General features: G+C 42.4%; 1 protein-coding gene and 1 long non-coding RNA gene across 5 annotated transcripts in view; one reads left to right on the top strand and one right to left on the bottom strand.

The window, feature by feature from the left end:
• Window positions 1-268: 268 nt before the first annotated feature.
• Window positions 269-14,638, bottom strand: ZNF396 (zinc finger protein 396). 3 transcript variants are annotated; one of them, XM_058692347.1, is made up of 4 exons: window positions 14,533-14,638; window positions 11,712-12,133; window positions 11,291-11,432; window positions 269-2,167 (listed from the first exon to the last, which is right to left on the bottom strand). In XM_058692347.1, the coding sequence occupies exons 2-4, from the start codon at window positions 12,126-12,128 to the stop codon at window positions 2,082-2,084; spliced, it is 645 nt and encodes a 214-aa protein (XP_058548330.1). In that variant the 5' UTR covers window positions 12,129-12,133; window positions 14,533-14,638; the 3' UTR covers window positions 269-2,081. The 3 variants fall into 3 exon arrangements, with proteins under 3 accessions (XP_058548330.1, XP_058548329.1, XP_058548328.1); XM_058692346.1 differs by lacking the exons at window positions 269-2,167; window positions 14,533-14,638 and adding exons at window positions 3,880-5,463; window positions 13,653-14,073; XM_058692345.1 differs by lacking the exon at window positions 269-2,167 and adding an exon at window positions 4,061-5,463 and having other exon boundaries at window positions 14,533-14,635.
• LOC131490197 (uncharacterized) overlaps window positions 11,012-15,738 on the top strand; it is a 71,040-nt gene continuing 66,313 nt past the window's right edge. The window contains exons 1-3 of one of the 2 annotated variants that reach the window (XR_009250985.1): window positions 12,081-12,169; window positions 13,091-13,226; window positions 13,348-13,388. This is a non-coding gene — a long non-coding RNA (uncharacterized LOC131490197). Of the gene's footprint in view, window positions 11,242-12,080; window positions 12,170-13,090; window positions 13,227-13,347; window positions 13,389-15,738 lie in introns of those variants that run through there. The other variant, XR_009250986.1, reaches the window with a different exon arrangement.

Raw genomic sequence — 15,738 nt, 5'->3', positions numbered from 1 at the left:
CACAATTCTTCTCAAATATGCAAAGGAAAATGGAGCTAATTTCTTTTTTTTTTTTTCAACGTTTTTTATTTATTTTTGGGACAGAGAGAGACAGATCATGAACGGGTGAGGGGCAGAGAGAGAGGGAGGCACAGAATCGGAAACAGGCTCCAGGCTCCGAGCCATCAGCCCAGAGCCTGACGCGGGGCTCGAACTCACGGACCGCGAGATCGTGACCTGGCTGAAGTCGGACGCTTAATCGACTGCGCCACCCAGGCGCCCCGGAGATAATTTCTTATAACTGATGTTTTTACTTCTTGAATCTCCACCCCATTGGGTGGGTGGTGGTGGTAGTGGAAGGATTTAATTATTCATTTCATTTTAAGTTCAACTCCCTAACATGGCTATTCCTTGCTCTGCCCTTTTCTGCCATCTGGATACCTGGGAAGGGGGTTTCACTCACACTAGGTGAGGTAGTACTATAGATTAGGTCTCAGTTGGGCTTGCTGTCCTTTTCTAGTCTCCAGTCTTCACAGTTGGTCTGCTGTTGTGCTTGCTCATCAAATTTATAGCAACCAATGATCTGTTCTTTTGACTAGGTGGGAAGCCAGTATCCCTTCCTTTGTGATTTGTCCCCACATCAGTTTTAACCACCCTGCAAGGTATGGCTGAGACTCCCAGCTGATTCTGGGCCCACTGGGTCCTGCAGCTCTTAGTGATAAGATCCACAAAGTTTGTGCAACAGTCCCAACTCTCCAGGTGGTGCAATCAGCTCTTTTCCAAGGTCCCCATTGGGCATGGAGATGTTAGCTGGTAGAGGCCCTTTGCCTAGCACTACAATGCCATTTTTTACAATAGTTCAGTGTTGGAAAATAGGAAGTCTCTTCAGCAGTTGCTTTTCCAATGCAATCAATAGGAAGGGGGTGCAGTCCTCTCCCCTTTCAATCCCCTCTGGCATTTCTGCAGGGATTGGCTGCAGAGATGAAGGGACACCTGTGTCTGATCTCTTTGCCTCATCATTACCAGGGGCAAGAGGGCTTTTCATTTATCTCATGTCTTCTTTCTTCCCAAAGTATCATTCCTCCTCCTCCTCTTCTTTGGGACCATATTTGCAGCTTGATATTTTAAAAATATTTTGGGTAATAAATACCAGTAAGAACAGACTGCTATGTAACAAATAGAAGGGTGTGGTAGTGGTCCCCAGCCTACTCTCAGAGTGTTAGGGTAGGCTTCCTGGAAGAAGCCTAAGGTAAAATCTGAATACATAGGAGTTAAGTGCAGCAGATGTTAAGAGTTCAAAAGGAGCACATGCAAAGGCTGGAGGCAGGAGAACTTCTGAAAATTCAGAATATCTTTGGCATAGAGTATGAAGGCAATAGCAAGAGATAAAACTGAAGAGGTAAGCTGTGGTCAGATCATGAAGAGTCTCAAAAACTTTTAGGAGCTAACTGTATATTAAAAGCAATGGGAAGCGTATGTTTTGAGCAAGGAAGTGACATGATCAAGCATATGTTTTTGAAAGATCATTTTGGTTGAAAGAAATGGAAGCATATGAAGTCAAAGCTAAGTCACTTTGCTCCCCCTCACTCAGGGATTAGCTACCATCTCAAATTTTGTGGATGTACCAGAAAAGTATAGAGTTGGAGGGTCAGTCACATCACCATCTTTAAATATTGAAGAGATGCATTCTCAAGGAAGGCAAAGGATGAAGAAATAGAAGAGGGGATAGGTAGTTACTAATGGCAGCCAAGGTCCTTCAGAGGTGAGAAGGAATGACGAGGGGCCAGCGAGACCCCTCTTTCATTCTGAAGATGGGAAATGATGGGCGAAGTGTAGATAGGTTGGCAAATTTGATGGCAGGGAGTTTTTTTAAGTTATTTTTCCCCCCTGTAATGCAGGAGGCAAAATCATAGCCATCTGCCCATGAAGAGGTGGCCAAGGAGTATAGTAAACATTGTTGGCTGACCCATTGTCATTCCCAATCCCCACCTGTTCTGCTGCTTCCCCTCTAGAGATTGAAAACCCATGCTTTCTGAAACACATTTGCAAAAAGGAAACATAGCAGAATTTTGCTGGGGATTCTTGGAAAGCTTTTACTTTTCCTAGTAAAGGAGATGGTCATTGCTGGAGCTCCACTTCCTTTTTCTTCCTGACTTGATCCTGGATGTTATTCCTGAAGCTCTCTTGCCTGATAAAATAAACATGAGGGAATGACCAAAGGGCAGAGACCACATCCAGACCAGTTGTTGTTCAGCTGCTGATTGACAGCCAGCATCAACTAACCTCCAGCTTTCTGGTTACAAAACCTTATTTGTTTAAACCATCAAAGGTGGATTTTGCATCCAGAATCATTCCTGATACAGGTAAGTTTAAGGACAATGATAAACATGTGATCTGGTTTCATGTAAAGAGAGAACATAGGCTTATAGCTAACATTAAAGGCCAAGATGAAGTTAAATTCTTAAAAATACCGATTTCATTTGGGAGTATTCAACATCTGTGGGAATTAATCTAATAGGGGTGCTAATATTGTGCTAATTTTAAAAATCAAGGTTAGCCGAAATCATATTAATTCTCCATTTAAATAAACTAGCCCCTTCCACTCATTAGGTGACTTTTTAAAAAATGTTTTTAATGTTTATTTATATCTGAAGAAGAGAGATACAGAGCATGAGTGGGGTGGGGCAAAGAGGGAGACACAGAATCCAAAGCAGGCTCCAGGCTCCAAGCTGTCAGCACAGAGCCAGACACGGGGCTTGAACTCAAAAACCATGAGATTATGACCTGAGCCAAAGTCAGACACCCAACCGACTGAGCCACGCAGGCACCCCTAAGTAAGTGACTTTTATAAGTGCAAGATCACTCAGTACACAGCAACAGTCTTAAAAGTTTCGTCATGAACTTAGATGATATGACTCATACCACCTTCTTGTGGAGAAATTCAGATTACTCACAATACAGGGAATACAACCTTTTAAGGTTTATGGCAGCACCAAGTGAAGACAACTTCCCTCAGAACACTTGATTAAGATTCTGTCATTTTATTCACATAGTAACAACAAACTCTTTCAATAATTAAGCAATAATTCACAATACCTATTTCTGAGGCATTTGCTGCTTTAATAGATGGCTTGTTCCTTTAATTATGAACAGAATGAGCCCAAATAAAGACTCCTACAGTTTTAATAACTGAAAATATACAAAACCCTATATTCCTATTAACTACAGCTACAAAGTATAATCACTATCAGAAAATTCTGTAATTACAATTTATATTCACCTCTCTCCTTACCAATCTTATGTTATTAATATTCTAAGTAGAGCATAGTAATCCCATATTTGGGTCTGGAGTTACTCTAAGCACTATATATGGTTGGATTTTCTGATAATGCAATGTTTATACTTCACAAGAAACCCGCTCAGACAAAGAAGTTTACTATGAGTCCCCTCTTCCCTTCTCCTGAAGACTTTCATTTCTGATGTTTGCTTTCCATATTGGGTAACTGTGGCACCACAAAAAACATTATAATGCATGTATTCTTGTAATAGTTTTATCAAGAATCTCTAGAAAAGGAAACGTTATGTTGTACACTGTCAGAATAATTTTAATAACATACAAGTCAGTCATTTTATTTTTAAACAAGAAATCTAATTGATTTAACTATGGGTAAAACTCAGTGGACTCTTAAATTTTTTTTTTTAACGTTTTATTTTATTTTTGAGACAGAGAGAGACAGAGCATGAATGGGGGAGGGTCAGAAAGAGAGGGAGACACAGAATCTGAAGCAGGCTCCAGGCTCTGAGCCGTCAGCCCAGAGCCTGACGCGGGGCTCGAACTCACGGACTGTGAGATTGTGACCTGAGCTGAAGTCGGACGCTTAACCGACTGAGCCACCCAGGCGTCCCTCAGTGGACTCTTTAAATTGAAATTTGGTAATGTCTTCTTTTGTACTGGAGCATCAAAACCCAGGGTCTCATGTCCTGACAACCGGTCTACAAACAAGCCTTACTAAGCATGCATAAGACCCTGAAAAGGTTGTCTTGTGATGCCTGAAACATATTCACAGCTGATTTATGCCAGAAAGGGGGCCATGAAGAACAGTGAAGGATAGTGGTTAGTTGTTAAGGGTTTCCTTTTCCTTTTCCATGTAAGCTGTGGTACTTCTCCATCACACGCCACACTTGCTAATATTTGTATTGTATCAGTCTTAATGGGACAGTATTTTCATCTCCCTTTTTTCATTTTAAGATGATCATGAACCTTATATGAGCACCCACAGATAGCCCAATTTATTAGTAGAATGTTCCTTATGTAGAATGTTCCTAAGACATGTAGAGCCATCTTAATGTTTTCACAGGTTTATTTCCAAATTACATTGTAAAGGAAATTATTTATTTCCTACATAGGAAACTACTTAGTATCATCAATAGTATATAGGCTTTTGTGAATTTCCATAAGAGATTAAGTGCCTTTACTCATCTGCCTCCTAACAATGAACCTGGACATTTCAGCCTAGGTCTGAAGGTATCAATTCTTTTGAGTTTCCTCAATCCTATTCTCATATTTTGAATCTGGTAAGAGAACAAATGGTAAAAAATTTTAAAATGCTCTAATCTTTGGTCTGAAAACTCCAATGCTCAAGTTATGGAATAGAAGAAAACACTTATCTTGATACTGATTCCTTCTCAACAGGGAAAATATGTTTGTCTAAAAAGAAATATACTAGTTTATTACTTGTGTTAGTAATGGAAATAGAATATGTTTGGGAATATCTTTTCAAGCAAGAGCTGCCCTGGGGATGGAAATTTGAATTCAGCTTTAGAATCTCAAACATCTGGATTGACATTGCTTTCTGATAAGCAGAAAAGCAAACAATGTTGATAGAAGATATTCTACATTCTCTCCTGTAGCTCTTATGACTTTTGAAAGCAAACCAGTGCCCACTAAAAACTACTGAAATTCTAAAAGAGTGTGTGTGCTTTCTGTCTTATCCTGCTGACAAAGCTCTGAGCAAATGCTTTGATTCCCTTACAACACTGATGGGACTTTTTCTTTAGTGTGTCTTTTCCTATGTCTGAGAAGATTTGAGCTCTGACTAAAGGCTTTCCCACATTCATGACACTTGTAGGGTTTTTCCCCAGTGTGAGTTCTTCGATGCTGAATCAGGACTGCACTTCGGCTAAAAGCCTTCGCACACACATCACATGCATAAGGTTTCTCTCCACTGTGGATTCTATGATGTAGGATAAGGGCTGAGCTCTGACTGAAGACTTTGCCACATTCATCACACTTATGTTGTTTTTTTCCAGAAGGCTTTCTCTGTTTTCTTTCAAACCCATTATCTTGTTCACAAGCTCTTCTATACGTGAAACTCTGGGAAGCATTCATATGAAGGGTGTCAGAAATATTGTAAGGCAGTTCTATGGCTGGAGGAGTCTTTTGCCTCGAAGCCGAATTCACATTGATAGTTTTGCTCTCTTTAGCTGAAATAATATAGAGAAAAGCAATTTCACTCGTTCTCTGTTCAGAAAGAAAGGTAAATTGAATGATCCAAATGAAATATATATGGATTATTTATTAGCCAGCATGCCTGTAAAACAGCATCACAGTGTGGAAGATGAGGATGCTAAGACAGAACACATTGAGAACATCATAAAGCAAGAGGGAAAGCTTTACATACTGAGGAGACAGTCAACTATCAAGATGAAAAGCACCATGCAAAAAGTAGAATGGTGAGTAGAGGTAAAAAGATATATCAGAGACTGAAGAAAATCTGGAAGAAAAGAGACTACAAGATAAGGAATAATGGGAGAAGCAGAGAAACAAGCAGAAGAGGAGACAAATGTGGCAGTGGGTAGTAATAGACAAGACTTAGTGCAAAGGTCGACAGAGAGAAGTTTAATAATGAGGAATGGAATGAGGAAAGCCAAGGGTCAAAAATGAATACAGAAAATAAGCTCAAAAAATAAAAATTAGGGGGAAAAGGGGGGAGAGTTACGGACTGAGATAACAGACACCTCAAACAAATCAAGGGTAGCACAAAGCACCCATTTATGAAAAACCTCTACTCTTGTATGTATTTTATAGTACTAGTTGAATGGCATTATTACTGGTTTAAATAGAAATCATTTTGTAAATGGTAAGGACTGTCTCAAATTCACTTCTGATACCTCAAACTCTAAAGTGACCTCAATGTCAAAATCCAAGGATGTCCACTCTTGTCACCTTCAGTTAACACAGTACTGGAAGTCCTAACCACAGCAATTAGACAACATAAAGTAATACAAGGCATCCAAATTGGTAAGGAAGTAAAACTCTTACTATATGCAGATGACACGATACTATATCCAGAAAACTCTAAAGACTCCACCAAAAAACTACTAGAAGTGGTAAATTGAGTAATGTTGCAGGATACAAAATCAATGTACAGAAAGCAAAAAACGAAATTAAGAAGACAATCCCACTTACAATTGCACCAAAAACAATAAAATATCTAAAAATAAACTTAAAGAGGTGAAAGACCTATCCTCTGAAAACTATAAAACATTTGATGAAAGAAATTCAAGATTATGCAAAGAACTGGAAAGATACTCAGTGATCATGGGTTGGAAGAACAAATATTGTTAAAATGTCTATACTACCTAAAGCGATCTACAGATTTAATGCAATCCCTATGAAAATACCAACAGAACTAGAACAAATAATTCTAAAATTTGTATGGAACCATGAAAGACCTTTAATAGCCAGAACAATCTTGAAAAACAAAACAAAACAAAACCAAAACTGGAGGTATCACAATTCCAAAGTTCAAGTTATATTACCAAGTGACAGGAAAACAGTATGGTACTGGCATAAAGGAATGAAGCTGGACCACTTTATTACACCACACACAAAAATAAATTTGAATTCGATTAAAGACCTAAGTGTGAGACCCACAACCATAAAATTTTGAAGAGAACAAAGGCAGTAATCTGACATCAGCGATAGCAACATTTTTCTAGAAATATCTCCTGAAGCAAGGGAAATAAAAGCAAAAATAAACTATTGAGGCTACATCAAAATGAAAAGTTTCTGCACAGCAAAGGAAACAATCAACAAAACTAAAAGACAACCTACTGAATGGGGGACAATACTTGCAAATGACATACCCAATAAAGGGTTAGTATCCAAAATATATAACAAACTGATTCAACTCAATACCCAAAAAACAAATAATCCAATTGAAAAATTGTCTTTTGCCCAGAAGACATAAACAGACATTTCTCCAAAGAAGATATACAGATGGCCAACACACATGTGAAAAGATGCTTAACATCACTCATCATCAGGGAGATGCAAATCAAAACTACAATGAGGTATCTCACCTCACACCTGCCAGAATGGCTAAAATCAAAAACACAAGAAACAAGTGTTGGTGAAGATGTAGAGACAAAGAAACCCTCTTGCACTGTTGGTGGGAATGCAAATTGGTTCAGCCACTGTAGAAAATAGTATGGAGGTTCCTTAAAAAGTTAAAAGTAGAACTAGCCTATTATCCAGCAAATGTACTAGTGAGTATGTACTCAGAGAATACAAAAACACTAATTCAAAGGATACATGCACCCCTATGTTTAAAGTAGCATTATTTACAATAGCCCAAGTATCCACCAATAGATGAGTGGATAAAGATGTACACACACACACACACACACACACACTAAAATTATTCAGCCAAAAAAGAATGAAATTTTCCCATTTGCAACAACATGGATGGAGCTAGACAGTATAATATAAAGCGAAATAAGTCAGTCAGAGAAAGACATGATTTCACTCATATGTGGAATTAAAAACAAAACAAATTAGCAGGGTGGGGGGGGGAAGAGGAAGAGAAAGAGAGAGAGAGAGAGAGAGAGAGAGAGAGAGAGAGAGAGAGAGAGAGAGAGAGAGGCAAACCAAGAAACAAACTCTTAACTATAGAGAACTATAGAGAACTTACCAGAGGGGAGGAGGGTGGGGGAATGGGAGAAAAAGGGGATGGGGATTAAGGAGTACACTTATCATGATGAAAGATAAATAAAAAACAAAACAAAAAATGTAGAAAAGGCCTCTGTGAGGACACTCGGAGGTAGAACATAGTCCTTGCCAACTCTGAGATCCTAAAACCTGGCTTTAAGGCTAATTAATTTTGTAGTCACTGCCACAAAAAGCTGCTGAAGCAGGGATGGTTCCCTCTTGATCCTGATGGAGTGTGAACAGACTTTCATTTTTCTCTTAGTTAAGCCAACACAACTGCTAGACTGGAGGTGTTAAGTCCCCGGCACAAGCCTCTTGGGAGCGGGTACTTATCCATTAAGAGAAATATTTTCTAAATCTCTATATTTCTGTATTTTATTTTTCCTATATTTTCTTATTAAAATTCTCTTGGAAAAACTCTAACCTTACTTAGCTGATCAAACCCCGTAGAACAAGGAAGCAGTGCTGGGGGGAGAAGGGGAGATACTCCCAGTTGGGGTTTCCCTTTTCATTTCTGACTCCCATTTTATCCAGCATGATCATCTAGAAGGAAGGTCTCTGCTTAGGTATCACTCATCAAAGAGGGCTTCTCCACCACTTTATTTAATAAGACTCTGTCCCCACTTTATTTGATAATACTTATCCCCCTCATTTTGCTTTGGTTTTTCTTTCCATAGCACTTATTTTTTTAGTATCTGCAATGGAAAAGCTATGCTAGCCATTTTGAAGCACTTTTGTAAAAGGTGATGCAAAGAATTCTTCTCAAAGCTAGAGCAAACAATCCTAAAATTTATATGGAACCACAAAAGACCCCAATAGCCAAAGTAGTGTTGAAAAAGAAAACCAAAGCGGGAGGCATCACGATCCCGGACGTTAGCCTCTACTACAAAGCTATAATCATCAAGACAGTGTGGTATTGGCACAAAAACGAACACATAGACTACTGGAATAGAATAGAGAACTCAGAGATACCCACAAATGTATGGCCAACTAATCTTTGACAAAGCAGGAAAGAGTATCCAATGGAAAAAAAGACAGTCTGTTTAACAAATGGTGCTGGGAGAACTGGACAGCAACATAAAGAAGAATGAAACTGGATCACTTTCTTACACCACACACAAAAATAAACTCAAAATGGATTAAAGACCTAAATGTGAGTCAGGAAACCATCAAGACCCTAGAGGAGAAAACAGGCAACAACCTCTTTGACCTCAGCCACAGCAACTTCTTACTTGACACGTTTCTGAAGGCAAGGGAAATAAAAGCAAAAATGAACTACTGGGACCTCAACAAGATAAAATGCTTCTGCACTGCAAAGGAAACAATCAACAAAACTAAAAGGCAACCAACAGAATGGAAGAAGATATTTGCAAATGACATATCGAATAAAGGGTTAGTATCCAAAATCTAGAAAGAACTTACCGAAACCAACACATGAAAAACAAATAACCCAGTGAAGAAATGGGAAGAAGACATGAACAGACACTTTTCCAAAGAAGACATCCAGATGGCTAACAGACACATGAAAAGATGCTCAACATCGCTCGTCAGAGGAAAACAAATCAAAACCACATTGAGATATTACCTCACACTGGTGAGAGTAACTAAAATTAACAACTCAAGAAACAAAAGATGTTGGTGAGGATGTGGAGAAATGGGAACCCTCTTGCACTGTTGGTGGAAATGTAAACTGGTGCAGCCACTCTGGAAAACAGTGTGGAGGTTCCTCAAAAAATTAAAAATAGAACTACCCTATGACCCAGCAACAGCACGACTAAGAATTATCCGAAGGAAAAAAAAAATAAAAATAAAAATAAAAATAAAAAAACACAATTATCCAAAGGATACAGCAGTGCTGATTCATAGGGGCACATGTACCCCAATGTTTACAGCAGCACTTTCAACAATAGCCAAATTATGGAAATAACCCAAATGTCCATCAACTGATGAATGGATGAAGAAGATGTGGCTTATATATACAGTGGAATACTACTTGGCAATGAGAAAGAATGAAACCCTGCCATTTGCAGCAACGGGGATGGAACTGGAGGGTATTACGCTAAATGAAATAAGTCAGTCAGAAAGACGATATCTTATATTTTCACTCATGTGGAACTTGAGAAACTTAACAGAAGACCATGGGAGAAGGGAAGGGGAAAAACAGTTTCAAACAGAGAGGGAGGCAAACCCATTAAGAGACTCTTAAATACAAAGAACAAACGGAGGATTGATGGGGGGGGGCAGGGGGAAAGGGGAAATGGGTGATGGGCTTTAAGGAAGGCACTTGCTGGGATGAGCACTGGGTGTTGTATGTAAGTGATGAATCGCAGGAATCAACCTCCAAAACCAAGAGCACACTGTATACACTGTACGTTAGCTAACTTGAAAACAAATTATATTAAAAAAAATAATAAAATAAATAGAAAATTACTTCCGTTAACAAATACCAAAAAAAAAAAAAAAAAAAAAGTGATGCAAGGAGCAACAGAGGCCAGTTTAGCATGTGAGGGAGAGAAAAATATTCAAATTCGAGTCACCACAGGAGGGCAAAGTCATCTTAGCAGCAATATGGCAATTATAGTACTAGACGTCACCAGTAACCAAACAAGAAGAAACAGAATATGATGAGGTAGACTGTGACTTTATGGTCCCTCAGAAGGGCCCTTAGGAGCTGCCTGAAGGTAAAACATCTGAGAACAAGGCCAGTTTGGTGCCCTGTGGACCAACAGTGTTTGCTCCTGCTTCAGTTAGAGTAGCTGTGTTTTCATCTGTTTTACACGCTGGAACTCCATGTAAAATTTCATTTGAGAAAAGGGTCATGCTTCTTTTTCTTTTTAATGTTTATGAGGTGGGAAAGAGAGGGATGGAGAGAGAGAGAGAGAGAGAGCACATGGGGGAGGAGCAGAGAGAGAGAGGGACAGAGGATCCAAAGCGGGCTCTGCGCTGACAGCAACAAGCCTGATGTGGAGTTCGAACTCACAAATTGTGAGATTATGACCTGAGCCAAAGTCAGATGCTCAACCAACTGAGCCACCCAGGAGCCCCAAAAAGGGTCATGATTCTTAAAGAAAGGTTTGAAAATCCCATGGAGATGATGTCAAGGATTTAAAAATCTGAAAGATATTACAAGACTCTATGAGTAAGAAACAAGAACAAAATACTGAGAGTGATCATTAGCACAACATATAATGGAAGTTCCCACGTGAAGAAGAGGCAGGAGGGGAGATCTGAGACCTCTTACAGAGAGTAGCTGAGATGTGTGTGGGAAGGTGAGAGGCTACCTTTTCCTCCCACCATGAACTGAATCCTGCCCCTCACCTTTTTGTCTTGAGTGAAACTCCTGTGATGTTAATGGCAGCTGCTTCTTAATGGGCTTGATCTGGCTATTTGGTGATTCCCGATGAATTTCCCAAGGTGTCAACTTCTCTGCAAGCATGTCCTCATTTTGTCCAAAAAACACCTGAAAGCAGTTAGGCATACCTGAGGCTGAAGAAGAGACCCACGTTGGGACTTTGAAATAAAATAGCAGAGAAAAAACTATGTAGAAATATCCTGGGACGCAGGAAAAGGGAGGAAGAAAGCACAGCCGTGTTCAGTTTTCTGGCACAGCTGGGAGTACATTCACCACCCAACATGTTTCGCGTGTTCAGTGGGAGTACAATTTGAGAGCTCTACCCCAATAATGGCCCAGAGCTTCTAACCCAGCCTGGTTGCCCATCCATGCCTGATGCCTTTTTACCTGCTCAGTTGGCCCGTCAAGCTCTTTCTCCAGCTCCTCCAGCATAGTCACGGCTTGCTCTCCGTTCTTGGGCCGGTGTTCTCGCAGCCAGGCCTGCAGCTCCTCAGGCAGGATGGCCAGGAACTGCTCCAGCACCAGCAGCTCCAGGATCTGCTCCTTGGAGTTCACCTCGGGCCTCAGCCACTGATGGCAAAGCTCCCGGAGCCGGTTCAGAGCCTCCCGGGGCCCAGGCGACTCCTGGTAGCCAAAGTGCCTGAACCGCTGGTGGAAGGTCTCTGGGCTGCAGGAGGTGCTCCAGGGGAGGCTGGGGTCCAGATCACAGATCTGCTCTTCCTCTTCCATCTTCACTATCACAATGCTGTCAGACTCCTCTGAAGGTTGTGGATGGAGTGAGGACTTTCTCAATTTTGCAGACATTTGGACTGGAAATAAATAAGTAGGCTTTAATCTTCAGGGAGGTGAGCTTTCCTTAAGGACACTCCTTAAATACGATTAAACAAACAGGTGGAAACAAGACACAGACACGTTTCTTAGAAATACAACACTGGGGGTGCCTGGTGGCTCAGTAGGTTAAGCCTCTGATTCTTGATTTCAGCTTAGGTCATGATTTCAGGTTCGGTTTGTGAGATCAAGGCCTGCAGAGTTGGCTTGGGATTCCCTCTCTCCCTCCCTCTCTCTCTGCCCCTCCCCCTTGCGTGCTCAAAATAAACAAACTTTTTTTTTTTTTAATTTAAAAACAAAGAAACATAACACTGTTACAGAAAGTACTGCCCTTAATCTTAACATAAACCATGCTTTCAAAGAATACTTCCTTAAGAGAATTGAAGAGCTAAGATGGAATTCATATGTATGAGTAATTCCCAATTTATTCTGAAAATCTTGCACATAAGGCTGACTAAATATCACAATAAGAGATCAGCCAGGATTGTGCAGGAACTCCTGGAGAACAGAAATAAGGGAAGCTTGAGAAAAATTATGACTCTGGGGCACGCTCAAACAGCCAATTAATTTTTTCTAGCCTGTTGCAAAGAGCATTAAGAAATAGTCTCATGAGAGAAGTATTCATGTGGATTTCTTTTCAACACTTACTATTAAACAGTATTAAATAAAACATTAAGTTTAATACTATTGAACAGCATTAAAACAATACTATTTTGACATTAAAGGAACTATTTAAAAGAAAAAGTAATTGTACATTCCCTAATCTTAATGTGCTTCTATTTTTTCATATTCACTTCTACTTCCCATCCATAACATCTGTATTATTTACCTATCTCTTTAGTGTAGAATATTTAGGTTGTGTCTAAGTTTGACTACCATAAATAATGATGGGAGGCACATTTTCAGGAATATATTTTTCTCCTTTCAAATTATTCAAGGATATCCCAAGGACTTGGCTTGCTGGGGTCAAAGGAGAGCGGCAAATGTCTTGCTAGGTACTATCAAATGAATTACTGAAACGATTGTTCACCAATTCACAATGTCAACAGCAACTCAGTGATGTAATTCCTCCAGGTATCATGAGCTTGTCAGCAGGAAGGGGGTGGAAAGACAGTTCTAGCACTATATGCATCACTGATCACTGATGGCTGATTACAAAATCTTATAGGTGACCCGATTTTTCTTTTTTATGCAGTTGACTTGAACAAGACCCGTGGCTTCTTAAAACTCTAGCAGGTGAGAGACAACGTTACGAAGTAAATAGAAGAACGTTATATACACTGACTGCTATGCAGCAAATGATAACAGCTGACACAGAGTATTAACCACGTGCCGAGCACTGTTCTCAGCACCTTAAAGAGAAACTCCTTTAAACCTTCTCGAAAGTCCTGTACGCTTACTTCCATGCCTGCCTTGTAGATGAGGAACCTGCCAAGCTCAGGTAGAGTGACCACGGGCAAGGGGGCAAGGATGGGGCCTGATTCCGGGCCATCCACTTACCCACAGTGCTGGGTGGTCAAGAGGCAGGGGGCAGGGGTCCGGGTGCCGAGAAGGAGCAGCAGACCCAGATGCTCCTGCGCCGGGGAGAATCTAAGGTCGAGACCTGGGCGGCGGGAAAGGTTGAGGCCATGAGTTCGGACGCCGTCTGGGAGCGTTACATTGAGGGACTCTAAACTAAAAGCCTCTGGAAGTCACGGAGAGAGTGGCGGCCAGCACGCATTCTGCCTCTTCAGCACCTGCAGCCGCGTGCCACCTCCACAGCTGCTCTCGGCGCTACACAGGAGACTGGGAGACCGAACCGCCAACACACGCGCGGGCCTGTGACCAACGGGCTCCCTCCCTGGAGGGGAGGCTTCGCCGAGAGCCCGGAAAGCGGGGTGCTACGGCGGAGGACCGACGCTCACGCCAGCACCCCTCCTCCAGCGGGGCCGAGTCGCCGCAGGTTGGCGCCGGAGGGTCTCCGGACGCGTAGCCCACCTGCCCCACACCGCCCACGCCTCTCCCGCGCGGGGCACCGGCCCCGCGAGACCGCGGGCCGCGCGCGGGCGTTGAGGACGCTGCGCGGAGGCCAGGTGAGCGCGCGCCGGCGGGGAGCCGAGAGGGTTCGGCTGTGGCGGCAGGCGCCGCGGGGCTGCACCGGGAGGACGAGGGGAGGGGGGTCCCGGCGCGCGGCTAGGGGGCCTGGAGGTGCAGGACCGGCCAAGGGCCGAGGGAAACGCCGGGGGGTGACAGGAGCGGGCGTGAAGAGGGGTTGGGCGGCGGGACGGGCTGGGAGGGCGGCCTCAGGGTGTCGTCGAGGTCCGCGCCACCTCCTCCCAAACCCCGGGTGAGGACGCCTCTCCATGCAGCCTAAGGGTTCAGAGGGGGCCTCGGCTCTCACCTCCCGACGGGGAAGAGCGACCCCGCGTTTTCCGGAAGATGCCGGGAAAGCGCCCGGTCGGAAGCTGCTTCCGGTCCTCGCGGCTGGGTTGGGAGCCGGCCCGGGTTGAGGGAGCGGTTGCCATGGAGACGAGTCGCCGCCGCAGGAGGCTTTTGGTGAGGCGACTTCCGAGTTAGCGGAAGGGGATAACCCCGACGGTTGGGAATGCGACTGCTCCGCCTCCCGCTTCACAAAACCCGGGGTGGTTGTTTTTCAGAGTGCTTCTACTTAGGTTATTCCATTTACTTTTTCATTAACCCAGTAAAGTTATTCCCACTTAACAAGAAATAAGTCCAAAGGTTTCGTGACTTGCCCAAGATCACAGAGAGGAAAGACTCCTTAGCGTTCTGCCTTTCAGTTCAACCTGCCTCTGATACCATCCGCGCTACTGGGGTTGATTGTACTCCAAGTAGTACTGTTTTAAGGAAAAGATTTGACGCCACCCCCGCCCCCACCCCGCTCTTTCACGGGAGAACCGAATGGCCCTTAAAAAGGGGACAACCCACCTACACACATATTTTGGCACCAATATATACGTATATATTTCCTCAGATAACCTTTTAAGTAAATTTAAAAATGTGAGGCCACAACCCCACATATTGGCTTCCTCTTCCACCTACTTTCCATAGGGACTCTTGGAAAATGTAGTTGTAGAGGGAAGTAGGGAATTAGGGAGAGAACAGAGACGCTTGAAAACCACTTGGTAATAAACAGCAATAAGGAAAAAAAACCCACACCTTTTGGGATGACCTCTCCCCCCCCCCCCACCCACCCCGCCCCGCGCCAAGTATGCCCTTACCAGAGTCCGAAATGATGAGAGAAAAGGCTGCTTTATTCCAACTGTACCAGACCTAAGGGTTAGGGGAGAAACTTGTCGCTTAGTTAATCTACAATGACATTAAATTTGAAGAAATTCTTGCACCAATAGGAGACTTTCACAGGATAAGAAAATTTGTTGAGGCAGCTACTAATACAAATAGCAAGACAGTCCAAAAGTGCAGAAGGGAATGTGTTCACTCTGATGGTGGGTAGGTTAAGTTAGTCAAGGCAATGAGGCATCTGAAACAGGAGCAGTCAATTTCGGACAGTGGTGTGAAGTCATAGAAGGTAGTTTAAGGAGAAAATGGACAGTAATTGAAGGCTGCAAAGAGAATAAGGAACTATTCT

The sequence above is a fragment of the Neofelis nebulosa genome, chromosome 11 (genome assembly GCF_028018385.1).
Source record: "Neofelis nebulosa isolate mNeoNeb1 chromosome 11, mNeoNeb1.pri, whole genome shotgun sequence".
Lineage (NCBI taxonomy): Eukaryota > Metazoa > Chordata > Mammalia > Carnivora > Felidae > Neofelis > Neofelis nebulosa.
Note: the sequence above shows the minus strand (reverse complement) of the source record. Positions and strands in the feature narration are given on the sequence as shown.

Bases quoted from the DNA above. Each gene is read 5' to 3' on its own strand.
- ZNF396 (XM_058692345.1), bottom strand. From the start codon at position 12,128: ATGTCTGCAAAATTGAGAAAGTCCTCACTCCATCCACAACCTTCAGAG. The intron at 11,433-11,711 runs GTAAAAAGGCAT...AACTGCTTTCAG, and splicing joins TTGACGGGCCAACTGAGCAG to GTGTTTTTTGGACAAAATGA. The intron at 5,464-11,290 runs GTGAGGGGCAGG...ATATTATTTCAG, and splicing joins GTTTCACTCAAGACAAAAAG to CTAAAGAGAGCAAAACTATC.